General features: G+C 38.1%; 1 protein-coding gene across 2 annotated transcripts in view; it reads left to right on the top strand.

Annotated features, from left to right (window-relative positions):
- SNX24 (sorting nexin 24) overlaps window positions 1-27,425 on the top strand; it is a 96,513-nt gene that overhangs the window by 39,075 nt on the left and 30,013 nt on the right. Inside the window, exons 2-3 of one of the 2 annotated variants that reach the window (XM_052778063.1) lie at window positions 10,037-10,120; window positions 16,930-17,034. In XM_052778063.1, the coding sequence (XP_052634023.1) occupies window positions 10,037-10,120; window positions 16,930-17,034 (189 nt within the window). The remainder of the gene's footprint in view (window positions 1-10,036; window positions 10,121-16,929; window positions 17,035-27,425) is intronic. The other variant, XM_052778064.1, reaches the window with a different exon arrangement.

Raw genomic sequence — 27,425 nt, forward strand, 5'->3', positions numbered from 1 at the left:
TTCAAGCAACAGTCAGTAATTAAACATTTAGCACAATTTTCAGTCATCCATTGCCTATTGCTTTGTTTGCAGTATGCACACTTTTATTTCCATGTTTCCAGCATCAGACTCAATTTATAACAACTTACTTAAAAGCTTTCTGAAATGTGTTGGATACATAATACTTTATCTGGCTGAATACATGTGCAGGCATGTAATTACTTGATGTTTGCCTCACTATCTTCCAAGTGATGGAGAGGCAAGTTGCCAATTAACGTAATTCTCACTGAATCAATTTTCATTGTCTTTGAAATGATAAATATTTAATTGTACAACCAGTGTTCTTTGATAGGTTATTCAATCTTTTATCGCAAAATTGCTAATAGGATACTTTAGTTATATATATTATTGTGGATATTGGTTTGTATTAGTATTTCTACTGCCTTTGAACCTATACAATATCTTGACATAATTGCACTGGATCCATAAGCAGTTTAGATGTTGCCTTTTCTCAGACCTGGGTGTTTGAGTCAAATTCTGTGCTGCCTTAGCTCTTCCACTAATGCCAATACAGTTCTGCGTAAAGTGTCTACGATCCAGCTACTTGCTGTGTTTTATGCTGTAACTCTAAGGAAAACAAATTAGGAAATATTTTTCTCTCTTCCCTGCATTCTTCCCTTGTGTTGAAGTCAAATCCAAACCGTGCATCCCCCTCAACTTCACACTCCCTCTGCTCCCTTTTATGGGACACCTGCACCTTGCTGACTACAACTCCTGCAGATGTAGCCGGGATAGAGCCAGGATCGCCCCCTTGGCACTTGGCTTTGTTCAGCCTTTGCCATGAGTTTTGCAGCTTGTGCTGCCCACACTGCTGCTACTGTTATGCAGCCGGCAGTACCTGAACTAGTTTAAATCTGGCTTGGGCATATCTGCGATCACTGTGGCCACCAAGCCAACTACAACATACACGCTGTGACTAACGGAGCATTTAAATTCAGAAGCTTAAAGACTTAAATCTTAGTTTGGGCACAATATTTTATTATTTTGAGGCACTGTTTGTGGTAGCTGCTCTTGCATTTTCTTCAGTAGCTGTGCTGAGTTTGTTGCTCCCATTCTCTCCACCTTCCTTGCACATGAAGAACCACCTGGTTTTCTGCCGTTGGATGTATCAATAACCACGTCCTGGTAGTCTGTTTCAGGTCTTGTCTCAGTCACAGCAGGCTTAGTCCAATAAGAAATGAAACTGCCTTACAAGCTATTTGAGCTTACTTCTTCCTCCCACTTTGAATTACCATTCAGAAGAGATTAACCTGGCAAGAGAAGCCTTTGGTGAGCAGGATGGTATTCTTTGATACATTGATACAATGACTCTTATTTTCAGAAATGAGTGCTGATGTTTGAATAGTGCTGTCAGTTGCATGTAAGAATAACGCAGATGGCAGGCAATAGCAGAAGTAATTAGGTTTCCATTTTGGAAGGCAGACCAATGCTAATTTAGTGAAAGTTTGGATGAGTTAACTCCTTGAAGTGCCTGAAAACATTGCATGCATCCTGACTGCTCATCTTCATTATTAACAGAATAGCATTTGAATCCTCCATTTTGGGGCTGAAGACAGGCTGATCCCAATATTTAAATGTAATATATGAAGGATCTTTGCTAAGCTGCACAGACATTTGGAAAAGCAACCTCCTGTGACTACAGGTAAAGAGGATCAGTCTTCTCAGATGGATTACTGCAGAGACCCTGGTAAGAAAAGATGCAAGGTGGATATACAGTATTTCTTTCCTCTGGTATTTACTAACCATGAGGAATGTGGAGCTGATTTTTAATAGCTTGTGTATACCGTAACTTGACTAAATACTGTTGTGTTTCATGTTCATATGTGTTTAGTTAGTCACTAGCAGAGGAAAAGGCTAAATTCACATACCATGGTAGACATACCATGGAATATGAAACAGTACAAAGCCAGCTCCTTTGAAGTGTAATGCTCATCACCCTGCTGCATGTATACTTTTTTAATGTGTTCTTTGACACCATTTGATGTTTTTGTTTGTAAACAAAACATCTGTGCTTTGGAGGTCTTAGGTGGCCCAGGTGTTCTCCAGACAGCAAATACAAGTTCAAACAAAGAAACATAGACTTAAAGTTTCTGGAAAAAACTTAGTCTTGTGTCTAGCTTTTCGCAAAAAGGAGTTTATTGCAGCTAGTTGGCTGCAATATGGAGGCACTTTCGTTGTGGCTAGGAGTTGCATCCTGCCTTGGGAAGTGAGAGGACTCTTTATAGACTCTCCAAAGGATTTTGTGACAAAATAGAAGAGTCCTTATTTTTCATCAAACTTAGAATTCATCTGTTTCATGTAAATACGCGTTTGCCGTCAGTTATTTTTTGTAATATTCATGTATTTTATCCTGTTGTACTATATCATTGGAAAGTTCATCTTTTCTATAAAAAGGCCCATCGTTGTTCTATTAGTAGAACATTTCCGATAAGAGACATTGAGATGATCGAGATGGACAAATAGAGCAGAGCAGGCTAATTTTTTTGTGTCTGTGTAACTGTAGGCATTAGCATGTGTTAGGAACTTTTTCCTTTTTCAGTAAAAGATCAACACATTTTTCCTTAAGTTTCATTCTAAGGAAGTTAGCCAAATAGTTGACCACAGCGACAGTGAGATTTTAAAAGGGTGTCATCTGTGTAACACTTGTGCTCTGCAGGGCTAATAAAGAAAAATATCAAAAACAAGTCAGACCTCGTAGCTTCTTGATTTGGTTACAAATTAGATTTCCATAGTCAGTGTTTCGCTGGCAAGGGAGAGGCTTTTTAGCTTGGAAAGCCAAGTAAGTTATTTTTCAGGAAATGACAGAGAAGTTCCTATGGGATTTTATGAACCATGTGTTTGGAAAAGATTGGTTTAAAGAGAGTTTGAAAAAATCAGAAAACTACTTACTCTTATATGTCAGCTACTCTCTCATTCAACAGTGACAGCTCCGTAGAAGCCTCCCTCGAGCTTCCCATGTTGTAGGAATTACAACACTGTCTGACTGTGTTGCAGTATAAATTGTTTTACTAACTCTTCCTATAAACCCTAGGAAATCCGACATACAATTCTCAAAGGCCATCTTCAGAAAGAATACCACTGAGTCATATGCATGCCTTTTGTGCCTAATTCCTATCAACACTGTGCCATTTTATCAGTGGAAGAGGCCCATACTGCAAAAGAGCATAGGAGGGGGAATACCCTTAATTATTTTGTAATACTGGTGGGAAAGAAAAACTGCATGCTGAATGGTTCTTGAAGAGACTGTAGTCTGCTTTAGGTAGGTACTGGTACCAGTAGCACTGGTAAGTGTTAGTGAAGAGACAGCTTTTTCAGTAAATGAATTGTTGAAGGTTACATAAAATTAGTAAGGAGACATTTGAAGTAGGAGCCACATTTATAAGAACATGTGCTTGTGATTGTTCTCAGGTACACATCTTTTTTTTTTAGTAATGAAGGTCCAAGTTAGATTGCAGTAACATGAGATTTAACAGAAGGAGTCAGTGAAACAACATACTTGTCCTCTCAATGGGCTTATATCACAGCAGAAAATCTATTTATTGTATTATAAAAACAGTAAGGCTGCTTCTCCAGGCCAGGAGGCTTCAGGTAACTACCTCACACAGACTGGAGCTGTTGGGAATACTCGCTGGAAATCCTGCAGGGAATGTTTCACTTCTCTGACATGGTCTTTCTCCTTCACAGAGTCTGGACAAAGCAATGTCATAGTTGCATAATGTCAAGCCTTGATATCCATAGTTAATAAAACTAGGTACTTTTTCTCTTGTGCTGTAACTTAATATTGTACATTGTAATTGAGACTAAGTGGAACAGTCTGGTTTCATATAACAAACATGACAGTGCTTGGGCTGGGGGAAAGGGGCTGTTTGTGGGTCCAACCCAACTTTTGAGCTGACTTAGGTAAGATAAGCCCATCTTGTAATGGATAACATAATCGATTTGGGGCCCTTCCGTGCAAGCAAAACACTTGTGCTGAGCAGAGCTGTACCGCTGGAGGTCGAAGGACAGGCGGGATGAGCGGTGGCCCGGGTCAGCAGCGGTAGCTGTGGGCCCATTGCCTACCTGTGAGGAGGACTGGTGCTCCAAATGCCCGCGCTAGCTGAGCTGCCCGTGTGCAGCTCCTGCTTTCTGCCTGCTCGCGTGGCCATCAGGAAGAAGGGTTCGGCACGTGTGAGGACTGCTGGAGAAAGGAGGGATGACTCTCAGCTCTGTCGCTGTTTGTCCTCCCCCGCAACACTCTGATTGCTTTCCATTTCTAATACCTAATCTTTCACTTCTTTTCCTTTGCTGCCTCTTGCAGCCACTTTCATCCCTTCTTAGGGCCCCAGTGAAACCAAGCGGAGCAAACTGAGCTCTTCAGGGCTGACCTGTTTCTTTCTTTGCTGTGCCCCAACTTGTTTCCCACTTTTGCAGCAGGAAGGGGGCCCTTTCCTTATGGGAAGATGGTGCAGGAGCTTGTGTAGGGGCTGCTTGGGTAGAGTGGGGAGAGCAGTTGCTACAGAGAAGAGGCAAAGATGTGACTATAAGCAACCTACCTAAGGCACAGAAGGTCTTAAGTCTCGGCAAGTGGACATCGTGGGGATAACCCAAAGTAAATAGTGGGTGCAAGACGCGGGGAACTGGAATGGGAGGGGAATGTGGTTGAAGAGGAGAGAAAAAGGGAGATTTCCCTCACCTCATGCCTCTGTGACCCATGTCAGCCTATCTCTGCACCCTTAAGCTGCCCTGTGCCCACTACAGAACTGAGTTTTGCTGCACCCCCTTCCAGAGGATGAAGTCAGAATAAGTTAATTTGTTTTCATTTGGGGGATAGCGAGATTCAGTTTTATCGAGGCTGCTCTGAAGTTTGAGTTGGCTCTGAATACTGTCCTCGTCTCCGCCTCTGCTGTGGAGGGCATTCAGAAGCATGGAGCATTGCCATGAGGCTGTTACACCCCTGAGATACCGAATTGCTGCTATGTGCAGCTCTGGTTACTGCCACCACACAGGTGCTCTTACCAATTCTGTGGAATAATTTTTTCCCCCGGATCAGGTGCGTGAGAATAGGTTTAAAGTCATCTTTTGATCTCTACTATATGCCGTGGTCTTGTTCTAGTCATAGCACAACTGAGATAGAAAATGTGCCATTGTGTGAACAATAATGAAACACTGAACACGTGGAAATCCTATTACTGTTTCGTGGACCATAGCTGTCATTTCATTTGCTCTGGAATTCCTTCCATATGGCCATGACAAAGGTTTAAGGTTGAGTTTCCTGACACTTTGAATGCATTAGCTGTTCCTCAGACAAAAGTCTGTCAAGCATACTGAATCATCTGAAGGGATGTATTTATTTCTGTAAGTAATATATTAAATAGAACTAGTGTTGGTAAGCTTGGTCTTGAGACAGAGAAGCACAGTACTAGAATTTTGTGGGGTTTTCTTTCCTGGTGAATGTTAGACAAATGTATCTGTTTTTTGTAAACTTCTCTTTTTCCGCTTCTGGTTTTTGTATCTCCTCATTCTAAACAAGGCTGCCCTAAATCTCTTTCTCCTCTGTAATTTTTCAGAAGTTTATATACTTTGCAATTCATTTTTCCATGTATAAATATACACAACATGATAGTATTCATTTACCATAATTATGAACTCTGTGGTTAATGTAATTTCCATGAGTTAATATAAAAGTGCCATCTGTGTATTTCTTACATAATAGAAAACCAAGCTGAGAAGTTACTTTTCTCTGTAGTTTTCCTCCCTATTCCTGGTCATGTTTGTCATTCTTGTCTGTGTTTTTTGTTAAACTGATCATTCAGGGGGTTTTGAGACAAAGGTACTGGAGATGTATATTTTCGTATCAAATTATCAGATAAAATATGTCTTTTTGTATCCAGTGTAAGCATTTGACATAGGTAAGATCTGAAGGGGGGCAGTATCAATGTTATTTACCACACATTTCTTGATGTGCGCTTATAACACCGGTGGGTTTACAGGAGGAAATGGGTGGTTCTTGTATGTCTTATTGGTTCCTGTTTTCTTCCATTTGTGCTTTCTGTCTTGGAAATTCACAGTGATATAGTACCAATTATTTGCCTGTATATAATCCAATTTAGTTACTACGTAGTACTGTCCAGTTTCTGCAGCAAGAAGAGAAATGTTAAGTATTCTTCTTGAAAACAGTGAAAAAGGATCATTCAGTTAGAGGTTTGCTAACAATCAGAAATGGATAAATTCAGGGAAATGGCAAAATGAGGCTTGCTAACAATAAGAAATGAAGAAAATGGTTTCCAAGATCTGAATATAATCCATACCACTGGAACAAAGTGGAGGCAAAGAAGAGGGACAAAAAAATTTTGGGTTGTTTTTTTTTTAAAGTCATATGTAAATCTCTTTTGTAGTTGGACCTGAAAATTTTTACTGTCTTATTAACAAAAACATTAGGAATTCTTCTAGAAGACTTTCCTTCACAGGTTTGATGGTTATGAATTGCAGTGGCAGATCTGCAGTTCTGCTAGGCAGATCAACATTATTCATACTGATATCCAATCCAAAGGTGTTTGTCCCATACATCACTTGTGCAGGTTAAATTCTGTTGGAAGAATGCTTTTAATGGATAATGATCTTCTGGCTTTGTGCAAACATTGTTGATAACTGTTGTGGTAGTAACCAAGAAAGGTGACACATTTCTAGTTTCAGAGTACTTGTAAAGAGTTTTCTAATTGGTGTCTTCATATCTATGGTTCCTTGTGTCCTAGTCAGGATGAACTTTCAGTGCAGTGTAATTTCTGGTATTTCAATGACTATGGGAAAAACACTTTACTTGTCTTATTCAGTGATTAATTGTTGCATTTTTCATTTAACTATCTGTCACTTATACAAAGTCATATGTCTTTCCAGAGTTATCTGTTCATAGAACATGAACATTTTTACAAGAAAAGTAATTTCCTTGCAGTGTTGCATTTTTTCCCCGTCTTTATTTTGGCACTTTCATCTATGTTCACCAGTTTCCTTACATTGTTTTTCTGTCAGGGCCTGCAATTGCTCAGTTAAATTTGTGTGAGATTTGTCTATAGCTATTTTGAATCCATGAAGAGATCCTATCTCTCTCGTAAGCTAATGTATCTTTCTGTCTTTCACACAAAGCCATGTCGTTATATGAAATAGTGGCACAGAAACTCACTGCTGTGCTTTTAGTTTGCTCTTGTGTATTGTGATCCTGTAAACAGTGATGAGGCAAACTTGGAATTTATGCTGTCTAAATAAAGTCATTTAATAATATGAAGTTCATAAGCACAATATGTGTTATTTCACTCACTTGCATTTCTGCTTTATAAGTTACTTTGTAAATCAATTTAGTATTTAGATTTGTATTAAACTAAAGCATTTACAGATTGTCCATTTATTTATCACAGGTTGCTTTGTATTTCTGGAATATAGGTGCCACAGGGAGTAGATTAGAAATGCCATTTGTAGCATTTTGTTTTCAAACAGTAATTTTCACTTCAAGCATAGCAGATCTGTTGTCCAGCTTTTCAAATTTTAGATGGCTGCTAAAGCTGGATCCAAGGTCTGTGGACAGTAGGAGGCAAAGTCGAAGCCTCTATACTAGTACAACCAGTTGAGGGTGTAAAGCTAGAAGATATGTGGTTTTGGAAATGACATCACTGTGTGTGGGAAACTGTGGTTCTCTCTTCTCACATATTCTGCGAAAGGGACTGGCAAATGTATTCTTTAGTGTCATGTTGTTAGCAAAAATTATGAAACAGTAATTAAAACTTCGCTAACGTTAAAAAGGAGGATGAATAAATGCTGTATACTTTTTAGTGTTCTGAAGCCATTTCTGTAATTCCTTAACCAGTGATGAAACACAGAACAAAATAGATAGATGCTTTGAAAAGAAGGTCCACAGAGGGATTTATATTTCCTTTCTTCCCCATATTCCAACTATTTTCCTTTGTGAAATGACAGGTTTATAGACTTCAGAAGGAAAGACATTTCTCTGAAGTGGCACATATATGACTAAAACCAAAATGGGACTGCACAAGCCAAGCCATGATTCACAAGAAAGTTACCTGTCAAGGGAGTGCTTATAGCTGAGGCAGGAGCCCCTTAGACTTCTCCGAATTGTTTGGCAAACCTTGTAGCCAACAGAAGTGCTGAACTAACAGTGGTGCAGTGGCTGTTAGCTGACTGAGGTGTAAGAGGGTATTATGAGTTGCTCTTAATTCCTGGAGATTTAATATTGAGTTAATTCAAAACTGTTGCAACACCTTAACTAGTGACTTATGTTCACTTCTAACTTAACTAGTTTCATATTCTGTTATCCATTCTTCCCACCAAGTTATCCTTGAAACTTGTAGTGGCTTTCCTGTGCAATCCAGAGTGTTTTGTTCCTTGCAGAACTATTTCTTCATACAGTGTGTAGAATATAATATGTAAATAATGTTTTCCTCTCATATAATTAGGATGTTGAGTCTCAACTAAAGAAAAAAGCCTACATTGATTTTTCTTTGCATGTGATTCTCTTTACAACTCTGAACTTGCAACATATTCCTATGGGTGCCTTGGAGTTTTTTCATGTATAGAGGAAAATTGTTCAATAGCCAATAGCCAAAATAGTCTAAATAGATAGGAGGGGAAAAAAAAAATCAATGCACCCAAATAAGGTCATCTGCTCGCCATGAGTGGGACACAGAAATAGTCCTTTTCAAAGAGGTAGAATGTAGCATAAGTTGTTACAATGATCTGAACTAATTTTGGTAATGTAAACATTGGTGTGAAATACTGCAGTCCCATCCATACTGCATTCAAACAAAGGTAGATGCATTTCAGTCTGGATTAAATAAAATGCTGTCTGTTTCTAATGTGGTTTGGCTAGCCGATGAAAACCATAGCATTTTGACCTGTTTGAAAGGCAGGTTCTAGTGGACAATAGAAAGTGTTTATTCAGCCTGGTTTCTGTGTGTTTGCTCTGATCAATGCTAGCTGGGCATGTTGTGACAGAAACCCCTTTTTTCTGCATTCAGGCATAAACACTGTTTGTAAATTTATTACAAAGAACTTTTTATTTGGCCTGAGTCTTGGGTCTTGATGTAATCATCTGTCCTGAACGTCATCTCTCATTGTCCTGGAAATAATTATTTCCAGCATTTTCTGAGCAAAACAGAAAACAAAGCACTCCTAGATAGACCAGGCACCTTTTCTGTATTTCTTTTCTGCTGATTTTGTCTTCATTTAATAGACTGTGTTTTCTTGAGTACTTCAAAATATTTCTCATCACTTGCCCTCAGAACTGACCCAGTGACCTGAGAATCAAGAAAATGTCATGTTAGTGACTGCTAATTAGTGGATCCAGAGAGCTGCTTCTCCTGGCCTTTCAACCTTCCAGAGGCAGCAACAAAAGCTGTCATATGTATCATACAAAGAAAATAAGCATTTGCCATGTTTGTTGTTTTTTTTTTTCCTAGGGTGTAGATAGTAGCACAAGCTCAATTGAGACTACAGATGAATTTGTAGGTTAGGAGGAAATTAACCCACAATATAGTGTTTGCATTTATTTCTTCTTTTCCATGCATAACATACTGCATCTGTTATCCAGTTCTTACTGAACATGTATGAGTGTGTTAGTATGCTGTATTGTAAGAGGAAAAAAGAATGAATCTTTACTTCTTTTCTCTCTTTTTTGTTTGTTCTTACCATCCTTTTTTTTAATATTTTTTAAACGACTTCAAAATGTATTAAATGTTTCTAAAAGGGAATATTTTAATGCTTAGTTTTTAATGTACACTATACAGTCCAAGCTTAACTTGTCTTTTTGTATGTTTGTTGAGCAAACTTGTTAACAAAAGATTCAGCCATATTTCCCATTAATCGCTGTACTTCTGTGCCTCATGAGTCATCACGGGTTTTTTGGGACCACCTACTGGAATGACCGTGGTAAAATGTGCAGTCACAGCCATGGCACAGAACTGTTTGTGCAAGTAACCTTAATCTCCTTTTTATTATTTATAATTTTCAGGTCTTTAAGATAGAGGTGCTAATGAGTGGAAGGAAACATTTTGTGGAGAAGAGGTATAGTGAATTCCATGCACTTCATAAAAAGGTAGTGATCTCTTTCTTTGTAAAATGTAACTTTGTTTTGCCTTAGCTGTGATGTTTTCCTCTCTCTTGAAATTGTTACTATACATGGTTTATCTTAAATGCATCTTGTGATTCATGTCTCTGGAAATGAGTTCCCAACTAACTCAGTTTCTTCTCTATTTCGTGGAATGGGATGATGACTTCTCAGTTGTTACTAACTCTCCTTTTCTCTTTGATTATTGTTTACATGCTGTCTTGCTAAAATGCTGTCTGTAGTATGTTTTTTTCTTGTAAAATCACAAAATAAGACACATTCCTGTAGCAAATAAATATGTTTTTGGTTTTTATCCAATTAGACAAATAATTTGTTAGTTCTATAAATTGTGTTGCTAACCGGCTATATGTAAAGCTGAGCAAACAACTTGTATACACCAGGAAACTAGACATGAAAAAGACGGAGTAGACCATCTCACTCTGCTGTGCTTCATACAACGAATGTGATATAAAATATCTGCTAAGCTTGTTTACTAATCATCTTTCTAATATATAGACCGAAACTCTGTACTTTCAAGATTGGTTATCCACTAAGTGTTCTTTAAATTGTTTTGATCACTGTTAAAGGAAAAGTATGATTTCTTCTCTCCAAGCTGAACTGGACACTGCTATACAGTTGTGCAGCTGAAAGGCAAGTTTTACATTTTTTCTGCCTTATGGAGGCCAAGTATTGTGAAAAAGAATTCTGGAAAAGCATTGCAGCCAGTTGCCAGTGGTAGGGCTGCAATGAAGAGCTTCAGTCTGTTCCTAGGACCTGGGTCAACTGAACATTTGTTGGTTTGTAGCTCTCAGTGGCAGTGGAGCTTGTGCACACTCAACTGCTTTGACTGGTGCTGCTTGCCTTCAGTGTGGAAAAGCTTCCTCTGCAAACAACACAGAGGAGCACGAACATTTACAGCTCCTGCCATTGCAGTGTCAGAAGAGCTTAGCCACACCAGCATGTTTGCTGGTGACCCCCAAGCAGCTCAGGAATCATCTCATTCAGGGAAGAAGCATTAGCCTGGTGGCAGAGAGGATCGATTTTGCCAGTTTTATATGGATATAAGCAAACCCTGGTCAACAAAAGGCAACTATTGACCCATCTGCATGTTGGCCCTCAAAGTCCAAAGAACAAGAATTTATTTTGCTTTACTGCACCATAATTAAGATGTGCTAGTATTTCTTGCCTTTTTGCTTCTTGCTCCAGTTGTGGTATCAGCTGCCACATTTTAATACTCATTTCCTTGTTTATTGTGTTAATTCAGATATGTCTCAGATATTTCCCCCCTTGTGTTCACATCTAATATGATGCCACATAAGCAACAGTGTCAGAATCAGTAGTACAATTCACTCACCCACCACCAAGCCTTGTAATACATGTGTGCTTTATTTAACATATGAGGATAATCCTGCAGTTGAAAGTAAAGCAGATGAGTAGAGATTATACAACTAAATAAGTCAGGAAACATTAAGAGGGGAAAATCAGGATTTATATGCTTAAAACATACCCTACCCTAGTAAACCGTCTTCTGTAGTTAGAATAGAAATAGAATAGAATAGAATAGAATAGAATAGAATAGAATAGAATAGAATAGAATAGAATAGAATAGAATAGAATAATTTCAGTTGGAAGGGACCTACAACGATCATCTAGTCCGACTGCCTGACCACTTCAGGGCTGACCAGAAGTTAAAGCATGTTATTGAGGGCATTGTCCAAATGCCTCTTAAACACTGACAGGCTTGGGGCATTGACTACCTCTCTAGGAAGCCTCTTCCAGTGTTTGACTACCCCCTCAGTAAGGAAATGCTTCCTAATGTCCGGTCTGAACCTCCCCTGGTGCAGCTTTGAGCCATTCCCAGGCGTCCTGTCACTGGATCCCAGGGAGAAGAGGTCAGCACCTCCCTCTCCACTTCCCCTCCTTGGGAAGCTGTAGAGAGCAATGGGGTCACCCCTCAGCCTCCTTTTCTCCAAACTAGACAAACCCAAAGTCCTCAGCCACTCCTCACAGGACATGCCTTCCAGCCCTTTCACCAGCTTTGTTGCCCTCCTCTGGACACATTCAAGGACCTTCACGTCCTTCTTAAATTGTGGGGCCCAGAACTGCACACAATATTCAAGGTGAGGCTGCACCATCACTGAATACAGTGGGATAATCACCTCTTTTGCCCAGCTGGTTATCCTGTGTTTGATACTCCCCAGGATGCGGTTTGCCCTCTTGGCTGCCAGGGCACGCTGCTGACTCATATTGAGCCTGCTGTCAACCAGCACCCCAGATCCCTTTCTGCAGCACTGCTCCACAGCCACTCCTTTCCCAAGTTGTACTTGTGCCTGGCATTACTCCATCCCAGGTGCAGAATCTGGCATTTGTTCTTGTTAAATTTCATGCCAATGATGATTGTCCAATGCTCCAATCTATCTAGATCCCTCTGCAAGGCCTCTTGTCCCTCAGGAGGGTCAACATCACCTCCCAGTTTGTTATCATCAGCAAACTTGCTAATGGTGCATTCAACTGCTGCATCCAGGTCATTGACAAATGTATTGAACAGAACTGGCCCTAGAATTGAGCCCTGAGGAGCACTGCTGGTGACCAGTCACCAGCCAGATGTAGCCCCACTCATGACAACCCTTTGAGCTCTGCCCTCCAGCCCGTTCTTCACCCAGCACAGTGTGTTCCTGCTCATCCCACACATAGACAGCTTGTCCAGAAGGATGCTGTGAGGGACAGCATCAAAAGCCTTACTAAAATCCAGAAAAACTACATCCACCACTTGCCCTTCATCCTCTGGGTGGGTGACCTTATTGTAGAAGAATATCAAATCAGTTATACAGGACTTCCCCCTTTGTGAACACATGTTGACTGTGCCTGATGTTCTTTAAATACCTTTCAGTAGTATCCATTGTGATCTTCTCCATAATTTTTCCAAGTACTGGGGTTAGACTACCAGGTCTGCAGTTTCCTGTGTCATCCCTCATGCCCTTCTTATAAACTGGACTAACACTGGCTAGCTTCCAGTCAGCAGGGGCCTCCCCAGACTCCCAAGACCTTGGTAGATGATAGAGCGGGGTCCTGCTGTAACATCCGCTAGCTCCTTCAGTACCCTGGGATGAATCCCATCAGGCTCCATGGACTTGTGAACATTCAGCTGATACAGCTGGTCCCTTACAATTTCAGTGTCCATGAATGGGAAGTCACTGTTCCCACACTCGTGGTCCGCCGACTCAGGCAACTGGGCAGCCCAAGGTCTATCAATATTATTAAAGACTGAGGCAAAAAAAAGCATTGAATGCCTCTGCTTTTCCTTCTTCCCTTTGTTGTTGTCTAATTTCACTGTAATTTCTGGAGTTGCACAGCTACTCCACACAGAAGTCACAAATTACTACAGTCTCGCTCTCAGATTTGTCTCCTTGTACACTGCTTCCTCTGCAGTAACTCCCATTGCAGGGATTTCTCCTTGGAACACCCAAAAAAACATAAACGATGGTCCCTTACTCTTTCTCCAGAAATAGCAGCAAAATAAACAAACCTGAAAAACAGGTATTCTAACCAGACACTTTGCACCACTGTTCAACTTGTTTCATCTTACTCCTTGTCTGCTTGCTGTCTGTTTATATTATTCTGCAAACTCGACAGTGACTTTTTCTTATTTGTTCCCTGTACAGATGCAAAGCACCCAGCATATTTTGGCAACAATATACTTCTTTTCTTAAGTCTTATTTTTTGAAGTTGTAGTAAAATTTCACTAAACGTGGTTGAACAGATCGTGCTCTGAACCTTTCAGTGTTACAGAAATCCTGAAGAAAGCATTCTCTGGTAATACAGTATGAAGTTTCACCCTTTATTCTCCTCTCTGTTTTGTGTTAGAGCAGAAAATCTCAATGCCCTTAAAAAAGTAGGATGTGTATTTGAACAGTTTTTAGTGAAGAATATTTCGAACTTGTATCTGGATTGTTCTTTGTGAACAATTTGTTCACATCCCGTGACAATATTTATACTCAGGTCCAGATACCAGTTTGCTTTCAGCATGCCAATAGGGTATTTATTTTTTTGTTCCTCTCTTCCCCTTTAATTTAAAATGTAAGTTTCACTCTAAACTGCTGTGAGTACATGGCAATTGGAAAAGTATCTTTAGACTTAATGCATATTCAAGGTGCCCTTAGTGCTGGAGTTGTCTGTAGTGAGCAGGAGAAACAAAGCTTCTGTAGAGAACAACCATAGTAGAAAATGGGAATAGAGGCTGAAAGGGAGATTGTGCCTTTCACCAGAGAACGACATGCTCTACTGGCATTGTATGGAGGAATGACGACTCCATTGCCATATAGGACATTATTCATTCATCAGAATGCCAATCAAGGTTTTGATTAATTTTGATTTTTTTTTTCTTTTTTTTAAACAAAGCCATTTCCAGGAACATGGCTGGATTTGTCTCCTTCCTGGGTTCAACCTTTCTTACATTCCAGTGGTGTAAAAAAGTAAAGCCCCACCTCCTGTGCAATCTGGCTGCAGTGGAAAAGGTTTACAATCTTTTCAAGACTGTCATGCTACACCAGAAGTACAAATTATTCCCTTGAGAGAAACCATCCACTGCTGTTGGCTTTTTTGAAATAGTTTGCATAGGCCATTATACTTTGCCCTGCTTATGAGTGACAAACTAGACCTTTCAGGCTATGCACCATTCACATTACAGTATGGTATTTAAATCTGAACAAAAGTTTTATTATTCTCATATGGAGAGTTTTTGAGAAAGAATTAAATTCATCCAATGTGTATAACATAGTACAACCATTTATTCATATTTATTCCCTAATTCCTTTTTATACTTTTTTTCCTTTACATTTTTAAATATTGGTAGTTCTTTTTAAGCACCAGAATGCTAGAAGGTGACAGCATTACAACTACTGCAGTAAAATCTGCAAAAACCTTAAGTTCTATACATCTTGTTTGCAAGCTATTTATAATTTTAGAATAATTAGTGTACACTCTAAATCATACTGACATGACACTTGAACAGATAATTTTTTACTTGATAATTTGAGCCATCTTTTAGACTTGCAGGAAACAGAGAGTACAGTATGTCAAATAGGCGTTAGGTCAGTGTTATGGACAGGAAGGTATTACAGACAATAATTGTCCTCAGATAAATATTTCTTGTATAGGGACAGGTCTGAAGCAATATAGCTAACACATACATAGATTTGCTTAATATTCTTTGGCATTGTAATAATTATTTGTTGCAATATATTATTGGATTATTGTAAGCATAAGAAAGTGGATTTATCCTTTATTCTTTGTATATTTGTATAGCATGTGCTTTATACCTACACACAGCACCTATGCTTGCACGTTTAAACAATTGGGTTTTGGATGCTTTGTATAACAGGGCCACAGAACACAAAAGGATTGCTACTCATCAGCTGAGGTACCAGCCACAGAGTATTTATCTTGTAAGCAGCTAGGCCTTGTGGATGCTTGTATTGTTTCAGATTTGTCTCCCCTCATCTGGAGCATTTTCCTCATTTGTTACTCATCTGCAGGTGCTGTCATAGTTCACAACAGCTGTGACCATAGCTTCTTCAACATTCTTGACCAATTTAGAGGAAAAAATGGGGTTTCATATTCTAGCTTTAAGATCAGTCAGTAAAAGTAGATGGGTTTGGGGTTTTGTTTTGCTGGGTTGTTTTTTTCACTTCACGTTTAATTGTAATTTAGCACTATTAAGGAAGTTGCAAAATGTTTCCAGAGCAATTGAGGTGTCCTTGCTGCAGCTTCGTTACTTGTGATTGTAGAGACGTTGATATGTTGGCACTGCTTTTTCCTATAGTGACATCTCAGCAAGCTCAAAGATGAAATGTAAATTCTCAGTCTCCCATGGGTATGCATGTCAAAGTCAATTTTGAGTTTCTTTTCTTGCATTCCTTGCCTCGGATTTACTCAGAGGCAATATCCAACAGAAGGAATGTCTAATGTCACCTTCTATTAAATTGCAATGGAGTCTATTCCAGTTATTATTTTTGCTCTGTAGTTTTGAGGAAAACAGTAATATTTTTTTGGTTTTGGAAAAAAATGTTGCTCCAGCAAGAGGATTCTTAGTGTTGTCTGATTGTGTTCTTGTGTCTATGTATATGCTGTCGTGTATGCGTATACACATTTCTGTATATATTTATAAAAGCTTTCCCGTGGGAATCTTTAGAGGAATAGTTATGGAGCTGTCTTGGAAATACATTCAGTGGCGATCTTGCTATTTCTCTGTATAAGATATTAAACACAACTGTCAATATCTTGGTGCGGTTTGAGAGCATGGATATTTTGCTGTCTTGATTGCCAACTCTCCAGAGAAATGGTTAGCTCTCCTTCCTGTATTTCTCCCACCTGTTCATAGTTGCCTAAATCTAGAGTTAGAAATCATCACGGTGTTTTGCCACCGCACTTAGCAAGGTAGTATCTGGGTACATTGTGGTGACATTGTGTGGTATCATCCCAGGTTGACTAACGGGGAGCTCATTTCAAGTATTCTCATGTAGTTGTTGCTGTTTTGTTTCAAGGCTGTTAGTCACAACAAATTGTTAGTAGGGTCTTCACTGTCCAGGGCAGCTAGACGTGGAGATTTTTAACTGCAGCCTATAGGTATGAAGTCTGCTGTTACTTCCGTGAGCTGATGGTGAGTAACTTCATTGCCGTGGTGTTGTCCTTTATACGTGGTTATTTTACCTGTACTGCCTCATCTCTAACATAAACATGTTTACTTTAAAAGGATGCTATTATACTTTGTTTCTGTCTGCATTTCTTTTCATTTGCAGCTCAAGAAGTTCATAAGAACTCCAGAGATCCCTTCAAAGCATGTGAGAAACTGGGTCCCCAAGGTCCTGGAGCAGCGACGGCAAGGCTTGGAGTTGTACTTGCAGGTGAGCCTCTCTTAGCACTGTGAAAGTAAAAGCGGCATCCATTTTCCGAGTGGTGGTATCCAAAGCATTTGAAGGTATGAAAGTGAGGTGTTTTACTGATAGGCAATTTTAGAGGTGGGAAATGAGCTGGATACTTACCAGCGGTGATGATTTCTGTTCACTTAGCAAGACTAGCAGCTAGAAATCCAGACTGTTCTGCATTTTTTCTTGATTCTGGCAAAAGGTGCTGACTGACTTTGGCGAACATACTAGTACCTCATTTCCCTGTGCCTAAAATGGGGCAAATAATGTTATTCTTTCCACAGTTGTTGTGCCTGTACCAATCAGAAGTATTGCAGAAGAGATCCAAGGAGGCTTTATTTAATTAACATCTATTTAGACAGGCTAGGGAAGAATCAGCTCATCAAATTCATATACCTCTACTGTACATGCCTGTATCTGAATTGTTCATCTAGTTGAAATATGCACCTGTCATCCCATATTCATCTCAGTTGGTTTGGAAACTTGCATTTGAAGTCCCAGATCCTACCTATTTGGGTTCTGATTTTGCTACAGGCTGTAAAAGGCGTCTTCAGGAATGACTCAGACATGTAGACATCTAAATATACCGGTGATAAATCCAAGGCTTTTTTAATAAATGGGATTTCTACTCTCACCATGATTGCTTTAAAAATGCCCTGTGGTGTAGTTTCACAGCTGTTTCTCTGGTGACAAAGCCAGATTAAGGTGTTCCTCTAGACATGTTCCCAGTTCACTGCACCTTCAGCTGTACTGAACAGCAAGTGCTGTTTTATGGAAGGGGATCATAGAAATTATCTGAGTCAAAAAATAATTGTTTTGAGAGAAACACAAGAGTGAGAGTATTCTATTTTTACTCAGATCACAGTAGTAAAAGTAGTAAAAATTTCAGAGCTCTGATTTATGTCATCATCCACAGTTGCAGTGGCACAACTGAAAGAATGATGAACTGCAAAGTAATAGACAGTGAGCTGCATTCATAGAAAAAAGATGGTAACCTGCACAGCTCAGGAACCTCCCTGATTCTCAGGAAGATTTGTAAAAGAAAACTGCTTAAGGAGGAGAACAGAATTATAGTGTGACACAGGACAGTATTACTTCTGACATTAAACTTTTTAAAAGAAATTTGGAAATGAGGAGGAAAACACAGCTTGGATTTTGTTGTGAGCCATAAGGAGCGTTTCAGGCAACATAGTTTATTTTTTATTTTTAAATATTTAGTTGATGTTGTTAAATTAAAAAAACTAATCCTTTTTTCCTTCTTGCTCTGTGATATTTATAGCATCTTTGTCATCTAAAAATTACATTTATTGTGTGGGTGAAAAAATATTGCTGTTGAAGAGACTTTGGTTTTGAAAAGGAATAGGGCCTCTTTGGTTTTGATGGCGGTCAGTACAGCTTGCTCCATCATCAATATGTTTTTCTCCTACAGCCATTTGCTGTGAATTTTTTATTTTTTTCTGATTTTCATACAACTGTCTTTTGGAGGATATCACTACTAAGGCACATGTACCAATTTCTTTTATGAGGTTGGTTTTGTTAAAAAGATACAGGGGTAAATTGGTTAGCACTTTTTAATTGCTGATAAACTTTAAAAGAACATCTCCCCCTACTGGAAAAGTTAGTCAACTCTTGTTCTTGTAACAGCCTCGTACATTTAATTAACTTTTCACCTCTTCGATCACCATTGGCTATCATAGGAACATGCAATGGTTTAGGTTGGAAGGGAGTGCTGAACACCATCTGATTAAAACATGACAAGCGTCTAAGTTGCATCTATACTGACGTGCATACTGAATTAAAACAAGAGCAAAAGTCATTAATATTCTTGTCAAAGTCATTAATTTTTGTTTCTGCTAACAGAAAGCAGAACTAATCATCAGTGAAATTTTAACTTTTCAAATAATGAGAGCCTGATTTTAGACAATTAAAAGTTCATATTAAGGCACTTCAGTTATCAGAAGGTTTTTAATAGTGCCAGGCATTTTCCAAGACACAGTGTAGGAATGTGCTACAATTTCAGAAGACATGATCAGTTTTTAATTTAACAGCATGTATATAAAATATTGCAAACATATTTTCAGGTGATACTAATGAGAGTCAATCTGGAAGAGCAGTTCGGCTACTACCATCACTAGTCAGTGGTGGTACTAGTAGCCAGCCATTTGTGCAGCTGGTAAACTATTATGGAGTCATGGTAGTCGTTAACTGTTTTTTCAAAACCAGCCAGAATCTCATGCAGAGATTGAGCATTTAGACAGGTGTTACATTCAAATAATTTGTTTTATGCAATACATATTAATTTCTCATTATTGGACTTTGCACCTTGAAAACCTGTACAGGCAAGAAGTAACATGCCATACAGATAGCAGTCAAATACAGACCTGCATCTGACATGGTCTAATCATATCGGGTTCTTAATATATTTTCAATTAAGTAGTCTTCTATAGTTAAATGCAGATAAAACTAATGATATGAAATTAGAATACTAGAATCAGTCTGTATCAAGTAATAAAGAAAGCAAGAAATTCCCCTGTCTGAGCTGGAAAGTGCTGCAGTTGCCAGTACCTTGTTACTTCTTTGTGACCTTTTCATGGTGAAACTGCCTCCTTAAATCCTTTCAGCACAGGTTGGTTGTTTCTTGGAGTGGATGGACAGGAGCTCAGAAACATTGCATTACATCTTTCTGAAGAATAGCAAAATTATGAATAAATCAAATCTTATTAAATTGTGAGATACAGATAGTCTTTTTCTTAAATTTATCAATATCCACTGTCAGCTAATATTCATCAGATAGCTTTATTTTTCTCTTGTTTTTGAAAGGTTGAGTGGGGATTTTTTCTTGTTATAATAGACCAATTTTCATGGAATTGTGAAAGAATGATTTATCTATATTATTTTTAAGTGACTTTCATATTTTACAAGTTCGACCAGAATTTACAGCTTGCGTTTTTCATACTGTGGAACAATTGACTAGTAAGCACTAGTATGTGTAGTAATTCAACTGCATGTATAATAACACAGAGCCCTTGTGAATACTGAGAACAATCAACTGACTGACGAGAGGAAAGAAGGATTATGTTTTATTTATTAATGAGGAAACAGATGCAAAGATGAGTGAATGTCAGAGTGTGGCCCCAAACATTCAAGCAGATTAGTATGAAGCAATAAGCTGTTGCTCCTCTGCTGATCTGTGGTAACTGTCTTTCTGCATGATCTTAACCTCCAGCACACAGGACTTAAGTTGAGCTGGTTTAGTCTTTGCTAAATAAGAAAATGCCTGTTACTGACAGTGGAAGATGACTAAACCAGCTTTAATTACCTTGTGGTGGCTATCAGCTAAGAGGTACTATAAATCAATTAGTGTGTAATATAAATTCTGACTTAATAGTTACTGATTTGTATATCTGAGCTTGTAGCTTGTAATACAGCAGAGATGAGAATCCAGGTGGTTTTGATTTAAAATTTGTAAAATAAATCACTGGATTACACTACTGCTGACAAAATCTCTATGATAGTAGTATTAGATTGCAGCAAGATTTTTGAATTTGCTATGATTCGTTTATGGCTACGAAATGTCTTCTCTTTATATGATTCCTGAAGAGTTTGGTGTTGAGAAAAGCTAGAAGATACAGATTTGAGGCAGCTGGTTGTGTAGGGGGCTTCTAATTTTGAGAAGGGCTGCCAAGTGGACATGCACTGAAAGTCTGTGACTCCTGATAGTATGTTTGTGAGCCTGGAGAAATATGTTTGTTTGAGAGTACCAGAAGGTGAAGGTACATGTGGAAGATGATAGGGCAGACTGTTAATCAGCGTTGTAGCTTCTCAGTGGTGGTTGGTTGTTTTTTTAAATCCATTGTATAATCTTGGACTGACTGTTTATCACGAAGCAATACAGAAATATAGTCCGCTTTGGAAGTGTATTTAAAGGAGTTATAGATCACTTGAAATACTCCCTCTTGCACAATTATTATTGTGTATGAGTTCAGTAAGTCATCTTGTGGATGGACCAACTGAACAGGTAGTTGGGGTTTTATTTTGGACATTGAAAATATTGCTGGGATTCCTAAGGGCAGCACTGAGGGACATTATCTAATTGGTTATCGAAGTGGCTGCAGCTGTGTTGTCAATCTGATCAGTATTTGTTACAAATAGATTTTATATGATGTACTTTTGGAGGAGCAGTTTTTATGGAGCTTATTTCCAGTGAATTGGTAATGGGGAAGAATTTGATCTAGCCACCTGCTCTCTACTGATTTGGAGTTAGGTCATATCCTTGTCCCAGCAAGCTGACACTGGATGTTATTGCCATCCAGTCTCTCTGCCCCAGGGACTTGCCCTTTGACAGGTCTGCCTTTTAAAGTTCAATGGAATAGATATTTTTTAACCCCCTTGGGCAGAAGAAATCTCATCATTTGCTGATATCATCAGTCCAACAAGATAACGGGCATCCTTAACAGAATTCACTGTGAAATGGCACCCACACCTCAGCATGAGTCTGTGTAGCTGCTGCTAGTCTTCACTTACATGATTTGGTTATGGAGAGAGATTTTGGAGGAGGCCTATATTTTTTATGAGCTTCAGGATACTAACTCTTTTCTTGTGGTCTGGGTGACCTGAAGAAATTCTTCTGACTGGCAAGACTCTAATGAAAAACAGAGGGCTGTAAACCTTCTGAGCTGCTCTGTATGTATGTAGGGTCTATATGTATGTATATCTCTAACCAGAGTTAATATGTAGAGCTAATATTTCTCTCTTGGCTGAGGTCAAGAAAACATATTTGCCTTTTATTTTTTCTTGAACTTTTTACAAAAAGAACAGTCCTGATTCCTGGAGATAAGATTGGTTAAAGTGCTGCTTGGCTGTGAGACTTGAAGACTTGATGAACTTGAACATTCCAAAAGTTTCAGGAATCCAAATCTTCAAAATAAATTATGGAGTTTATGAAACTGGACGAGAGATTTGTTTTCCATTTAAGGAAGTAATCTGGAGATCTGAGAAGCACTTTGACCTATATTTCAGTATTCTTCAAAATGCAGTTCTCTTTAAAAATATTTTAACTACCAATCCTTCCTGAAAAAGATAAATAAAACCATATCTGTTAGGATTTTGTTCTTAAGAAAGTAGAATCCAATCCTATACTCCTTAGCTGTCTTAATTTCCAGCAGGGTGGAGTTAGGAAAACAGTGGATGGGGTGATGAATAATATGTAGTTGCTTTATGAATAAGTTAATCAGAAGTATAAAGGAGAAAATCTCCCATTATTATATTGCATTTTTTAACTCTTTTTTGGGGAACAGTTCAACAGCAACTGCAAACCAATGAAGACAAATGAGCTACTTCTGCAGTTAGTGACTGCAGAAGAAAAACTATCTTACAGAAGATTTGGCTCAACGTGTCATTTCTTCATGGGCCATGACAATTTTCTTTAACTACTTCAATAACTGTTGATAGTAATTTCCTTGTGGTAAAGTTTAAATAAATAAATTAATAGCCTTTTCTGACTGGATAATGGGTATGAGCAAATCAATAAATCTGGATAGAAGGATTAAATAAACTTCCCTAGCCCCAGAAAAAAACCTTCTGATTTTAGTCATCAATCCAAATTGTGTTCTGAAGCTTTTGAACTGTCTTCTTTTAAGTTGGTCTAGTTGTGTGCTGTTGCTTCACAGAAGTTTTAGATTCAATTTAAAAAATTAAAATACTGAGAGGATCTTTTTGTTGATTTGATAACACTGTTGCAGAGCATTTCAGAGCTAATACAGTGTTTCATATTGCAACTGAGGATAAGAATCTTCTGCTTTCTTTGTCAGTCATTGCCCCTTTTCGCTATCATTCTGGGGAGTGAAATAATTTGATTTCTCAGGCTTTTTTATCTAATTGTGAAGAAAAGGAGTTTTCCATCACCCAGTGGGAGGTTTCATTAGTTCTCCACTGCTTAACTGATTCAATTTCTGTTGGCCTCTTGCTATTCTAACAAGGAGGAATGTGAACTCAAGTCATTTATAACCTTGTCCATCCTCAAAAAGACTGGAGAAGGCTCTGCTCTGAGAAAAGCCATCTAGACTCCTGATGCCAGTCTGCAAGTACTCCACATTGTGCGTTGGCTAGAGCTTTGCCTTTCCATAGCCAAACACTCCCCTGTAACTGTAGCTGAAATACTGCTTCACAGCTGTCTTGGCTGGAGTAAGATCAGAAAGTGGGGAAAACAAATCCTTGGTGATGCACAGGATTTTTCACTGTTTTCTTTTCTCTTTGTGAATTGGAGGAAAAAGTGTCCCATGGTAGTATATAAAAGTCAGCCTGAGGTCTGCTAGGCAGAACGAAAGCTAGGATTTCATATAAAGACAGGGAGATCTTGGTTTGTGGGTTGGTTGAAGCTGATGTAGTTCTCTGGGATCAGAAGCAATCTGTAAGTGCTTTCCAAATGGAACAGTTCTGACGTTCCATTATCAATATTAAAGAAGAAAAAAAATGTAATGTCTGTAGAGGTAGACGTTTTTGAACCAGTGCTGTTGGAGCTGTTTAGAAATATTGAGATCTCTGCATATGATATGTGCATTTTTATGAGATGTGTGATATGTGCACTTTTATTAGACATTCGTTTGCTTTTGCCCAATAAAAATAAATCAAGTTGGTTACTATTTAATTCTGGAAATGTAACAGCAAAATGATCTTAGAACTATTCAATGATAGTTCAGCTATTCAGATTTTTTTTCTGTGCAGTTCACATTCATCACATTTATGCACTCTGTCAATGTTAATATTCATTACAATTGTTCTTCCTTTATAGTCTCAGAAATGCACTGTGTGTCAGGCATTTAGTTATTCCTATATACCTGTGCGTCTTTGCCAAAGGGTGTTGTGAATGCAAAATTTTAAATTGGTTCAAGGGAAGACTGGAAAGGTTCATGGAAGAGCAGTTTATATCAAGCATAGAAGGTCCTCAAGCTGGAAATAACTATTGAGGCTGCTAGAGTATTGAAGGAAAATGTCTCATATGTTACTCTTGCTCATTTATACTCTTCCTTGGCATCCATTTATAGCCATTTTTGGAGACAGGATACAGTGCTAAATGGACTTTTGGTCTGAACCTTTCTTATATAGTCTTTAAAGTAATTAAACACATACTTGTGCTTCAGCTTGTTATTAGATTTGATTAAACATTAATGTGTTTTCATTAACTGAGCCCTGTATGTATCATGAACACTATTCTTAAAAGAAAAAAGATGGAATCATATGGCTCAGAAGACATGGGGTTGAATCATGTTGATATTATGAAGATGTATGCAGGTCAGATGCCACTGTGCAAAGCAGCTTGTAAAAGCTAATGCCTTTTAGGACCAAATGCTTTACACATAGGAGGTAATTGGCTGTATATTTAAAAGCTGAACTCAGAGGAAGAAATTTTAAGCTATAAAACTTTTGTGCAAAATGTGGGCCTATTTTTGTTCTTCTCCACCTTATTCTGTGCATGCCTGACCTGTGGGTTTTTTCCCACTAGGCTTCTGTTTAACCATTCCCCATATCTGAGAGCAGGAGCTGGATAGAAATCACTTTGACTTCCTTCTGTCATTCATTAACCACCAGAAAGATTTCTGCAGAGGCAGTCCTTCCCTTTGTCCAAAGTACACATTCGCTGTTGGGATCTATTTCTAACTAATTTAAGACCAAATTGGCTTATTTGCAGGAAAAAAAAAATTCCCATCAAGTCCAGAACAGATGCTTATCTTCCTGATTGCTGTTTCTGGAAACCAGTTTTGTTTTAAATGCAGGTGAATACATTGGGAATGAGTCTAGCCTTAGAAAGTTGCAAGCAAACATTGGATACAGTGAAATAAGATTTAACTGATGTTTTCTGGAAAGTCTGTCGAATCACCCACATCTATTAATCACATTGAAAATTCTCTCCATTATCCAAAATTATTCAGTGTCTTCATTCTCTAACTCCATTTAGTCTGCAGTAATCAAGGTTGAACTGTACCTGTAAGGAGCTCTAAAAGCAATGGTATGATAAGTATAAAAAGACAAAATGTTCTTTGTCCTCATTAAAGATTGTGAGCAGAGTGTTAAATAATATTAATGGCTGGGATTGTCAGTACTTAACAGTACTTTCCTAGTACAAGTGATTTTATTGATCGATACAGTCTCAATGTAACAGGGCAGATTATTCTACTGATTTTATCGAAACCTTAACTAAGTTTGTTAGTGTACCACATATCTTTAAATAGATCTAGATGATGATGTAGATTAAGAAAAGCAGACCACCATCCATCTTTTTTTGATCGGTTAATAACTTAAATCCATCATTGCTGCAACCAGCTTTTTTAAGATTCTGTTGTGCATACATCTTTCTTTCTAAAACCAGATACATAGCTGGTTTTAGGTGGCTGTGGATTTTAAAGAAGTGTGCTTGACACATGCAGGATTGCATATTTATTAAGAATAGGCAGAAAGCAAGAGAAAATGGGAAAGCAAAATAATTCTGTAGATAATTTAAAGGAGAGCCATTTATTAAGAGTGTCTGTTTGCAGAGGTGTTCCCTGCAGAAATATTCCAAGCATTTTTCAAGCATTCTTAGGAAAATTACCTGGTTTATGTTTTAAGAGTTACATTTTTTGCTTTTCAAGTGGTGCTGCATTGTGGTTTATGATTCATATTTTTTCCTTCATCTTCAATAATCTGTTTGGTTTTTGTGTATAGAATTGTGCTGCATGAACTTCTCTCTCATTTCACTTTTACATGTTAGAGCTCATCAAAATAAATTTTGCTGAGTTAAAAGCAGAATTTATGTTAGAAGTCATGACAGGCTTAGAAAACATCTAAGTCCTCGTTCTCTTTTTATTATACTGTATATCATAACGGTAGCGTATCACATACTTTCGCCTAAGTTAAGATGAACATCGAACTGTACTAATTGTGCATTTCTATACAGTGAGAAATGGTCTCTGTCATGACCTGCATATGCTCAGAATAACTGTAAGATATTTTAAGAGGAGGGAGAAAGAAATTAAGTTCTTTGCCTAAGATGTCACAGCCTGTTAAAGCAGAACTAGGGATATTAAAATTTGAGTGTTGGTGCATTGCTGTAGTCACTATAGTCTGCTGATGGCCAGTTGTTCTAATAGCCATGATTCCTTCTAGAGCAATACAAAGTGTGACATACTTATTTAATTTAGCCGTGATGAAAGAAAAAATGGTCACCTTCCTTATCTTGAAAGCAACTCTTCATTTGATATATACGCATTAAATTTTCTTTTTCCTTAATAAATGTTTAATAGATTTTCTTGAGCTTCTTGGGGGGACAGGGCGAAGTCAAACAATTTTTGTCCATTATAGTAAAGGAAGGAAGGAGGGAGCTGTAATTCCTGCAAAGAGTCTTTATTATCACCACCTGATGTATGGTAGAAAGACTCGGTTTCCCCCATCTTTTTACTCAATCTACAGCATTTTAAACATAGTTTCATTTCCTACTCTGTGTTTTTTTACATATATATTTTTGGTGTACAAATAAGTATTGCTTTTTTTAAATTGGCCTTTCAAGGCAAGTTAAGTCTTAGGGGCTTTTACTTCAAAATTAATCTGTAATTGTACTTAATGAATTGCCAATGAAGGGAAAAACTTATTTTCTAGTGAAAGGGTATTTTATTATTGCATGTGTAGTGCAACACACTGTGTTCTGTTATGGTTGTTCAGTAGTGTACAGCACTAAATTAGCATGTAGTTTAGACCTAGGGCTAGCAAATCATTGCCTTTATGCAATCTGATAGTATTCTTTTGCCTACACTCGTTGTGTGACTGAAGACCAATCATTAATATTCTTTATGCATTTATAAACGGCACGTGAGGGCTGGGGAAAAAAGTTCATGAAGAAGTGAACAATTTTGTCTTTATAGCAGGATCTGAATTTGCACATAAGACACAGGCCATATTTGGAGGTGAGAGGAAGAAAACTAAATAGTGAATATATGCTGAATAACTGAATACCATCCATTTTGTGCTTTGGATGAAGAACTGATTGTGGGGGAAAAAGTAGTATGGGATCATACTACATAGGTAAGCAACATTAAATAAATCCTTACACATAAGGAAGCTGAGTTAAAGTTTGATTGATACTTAACCTGACTTCTTCACTTTGAAGTGTGCCATAATAACTTTAAAGTTTTTATCTAACATTATTTGTATCATTTAGTGTAGACCATTCTGAAGGGACAGAAAAAAAACACACCCCCCCAAAAAAACCCCACAAACTGTGGAACTAATCACAGGGTTTTACCAGAAAGATACTGAATTAAATAAGCAGTAATTCTTGAGCTTCTGCTTTAGAGATGTTGCAAGGAAAGAGCCCAGGAACAGAAAAATTCTTTTCAAGA

The sequence above is a fragment of the Harpia harpyja genome, chromosome Z, assembly GCF_026419915.1.
Source record: "Harpia harpyja isolate bHarHar1 chromosome Z, bHarHar1 primary haplotype, whole genome shotgun sequence".
Classification (NCBI taxonomy): Eukaryota; Metazoa; Chordata; class Aves; order Accipitriformes; family Accipitridae; genus Harpia; species Harpia harpyja.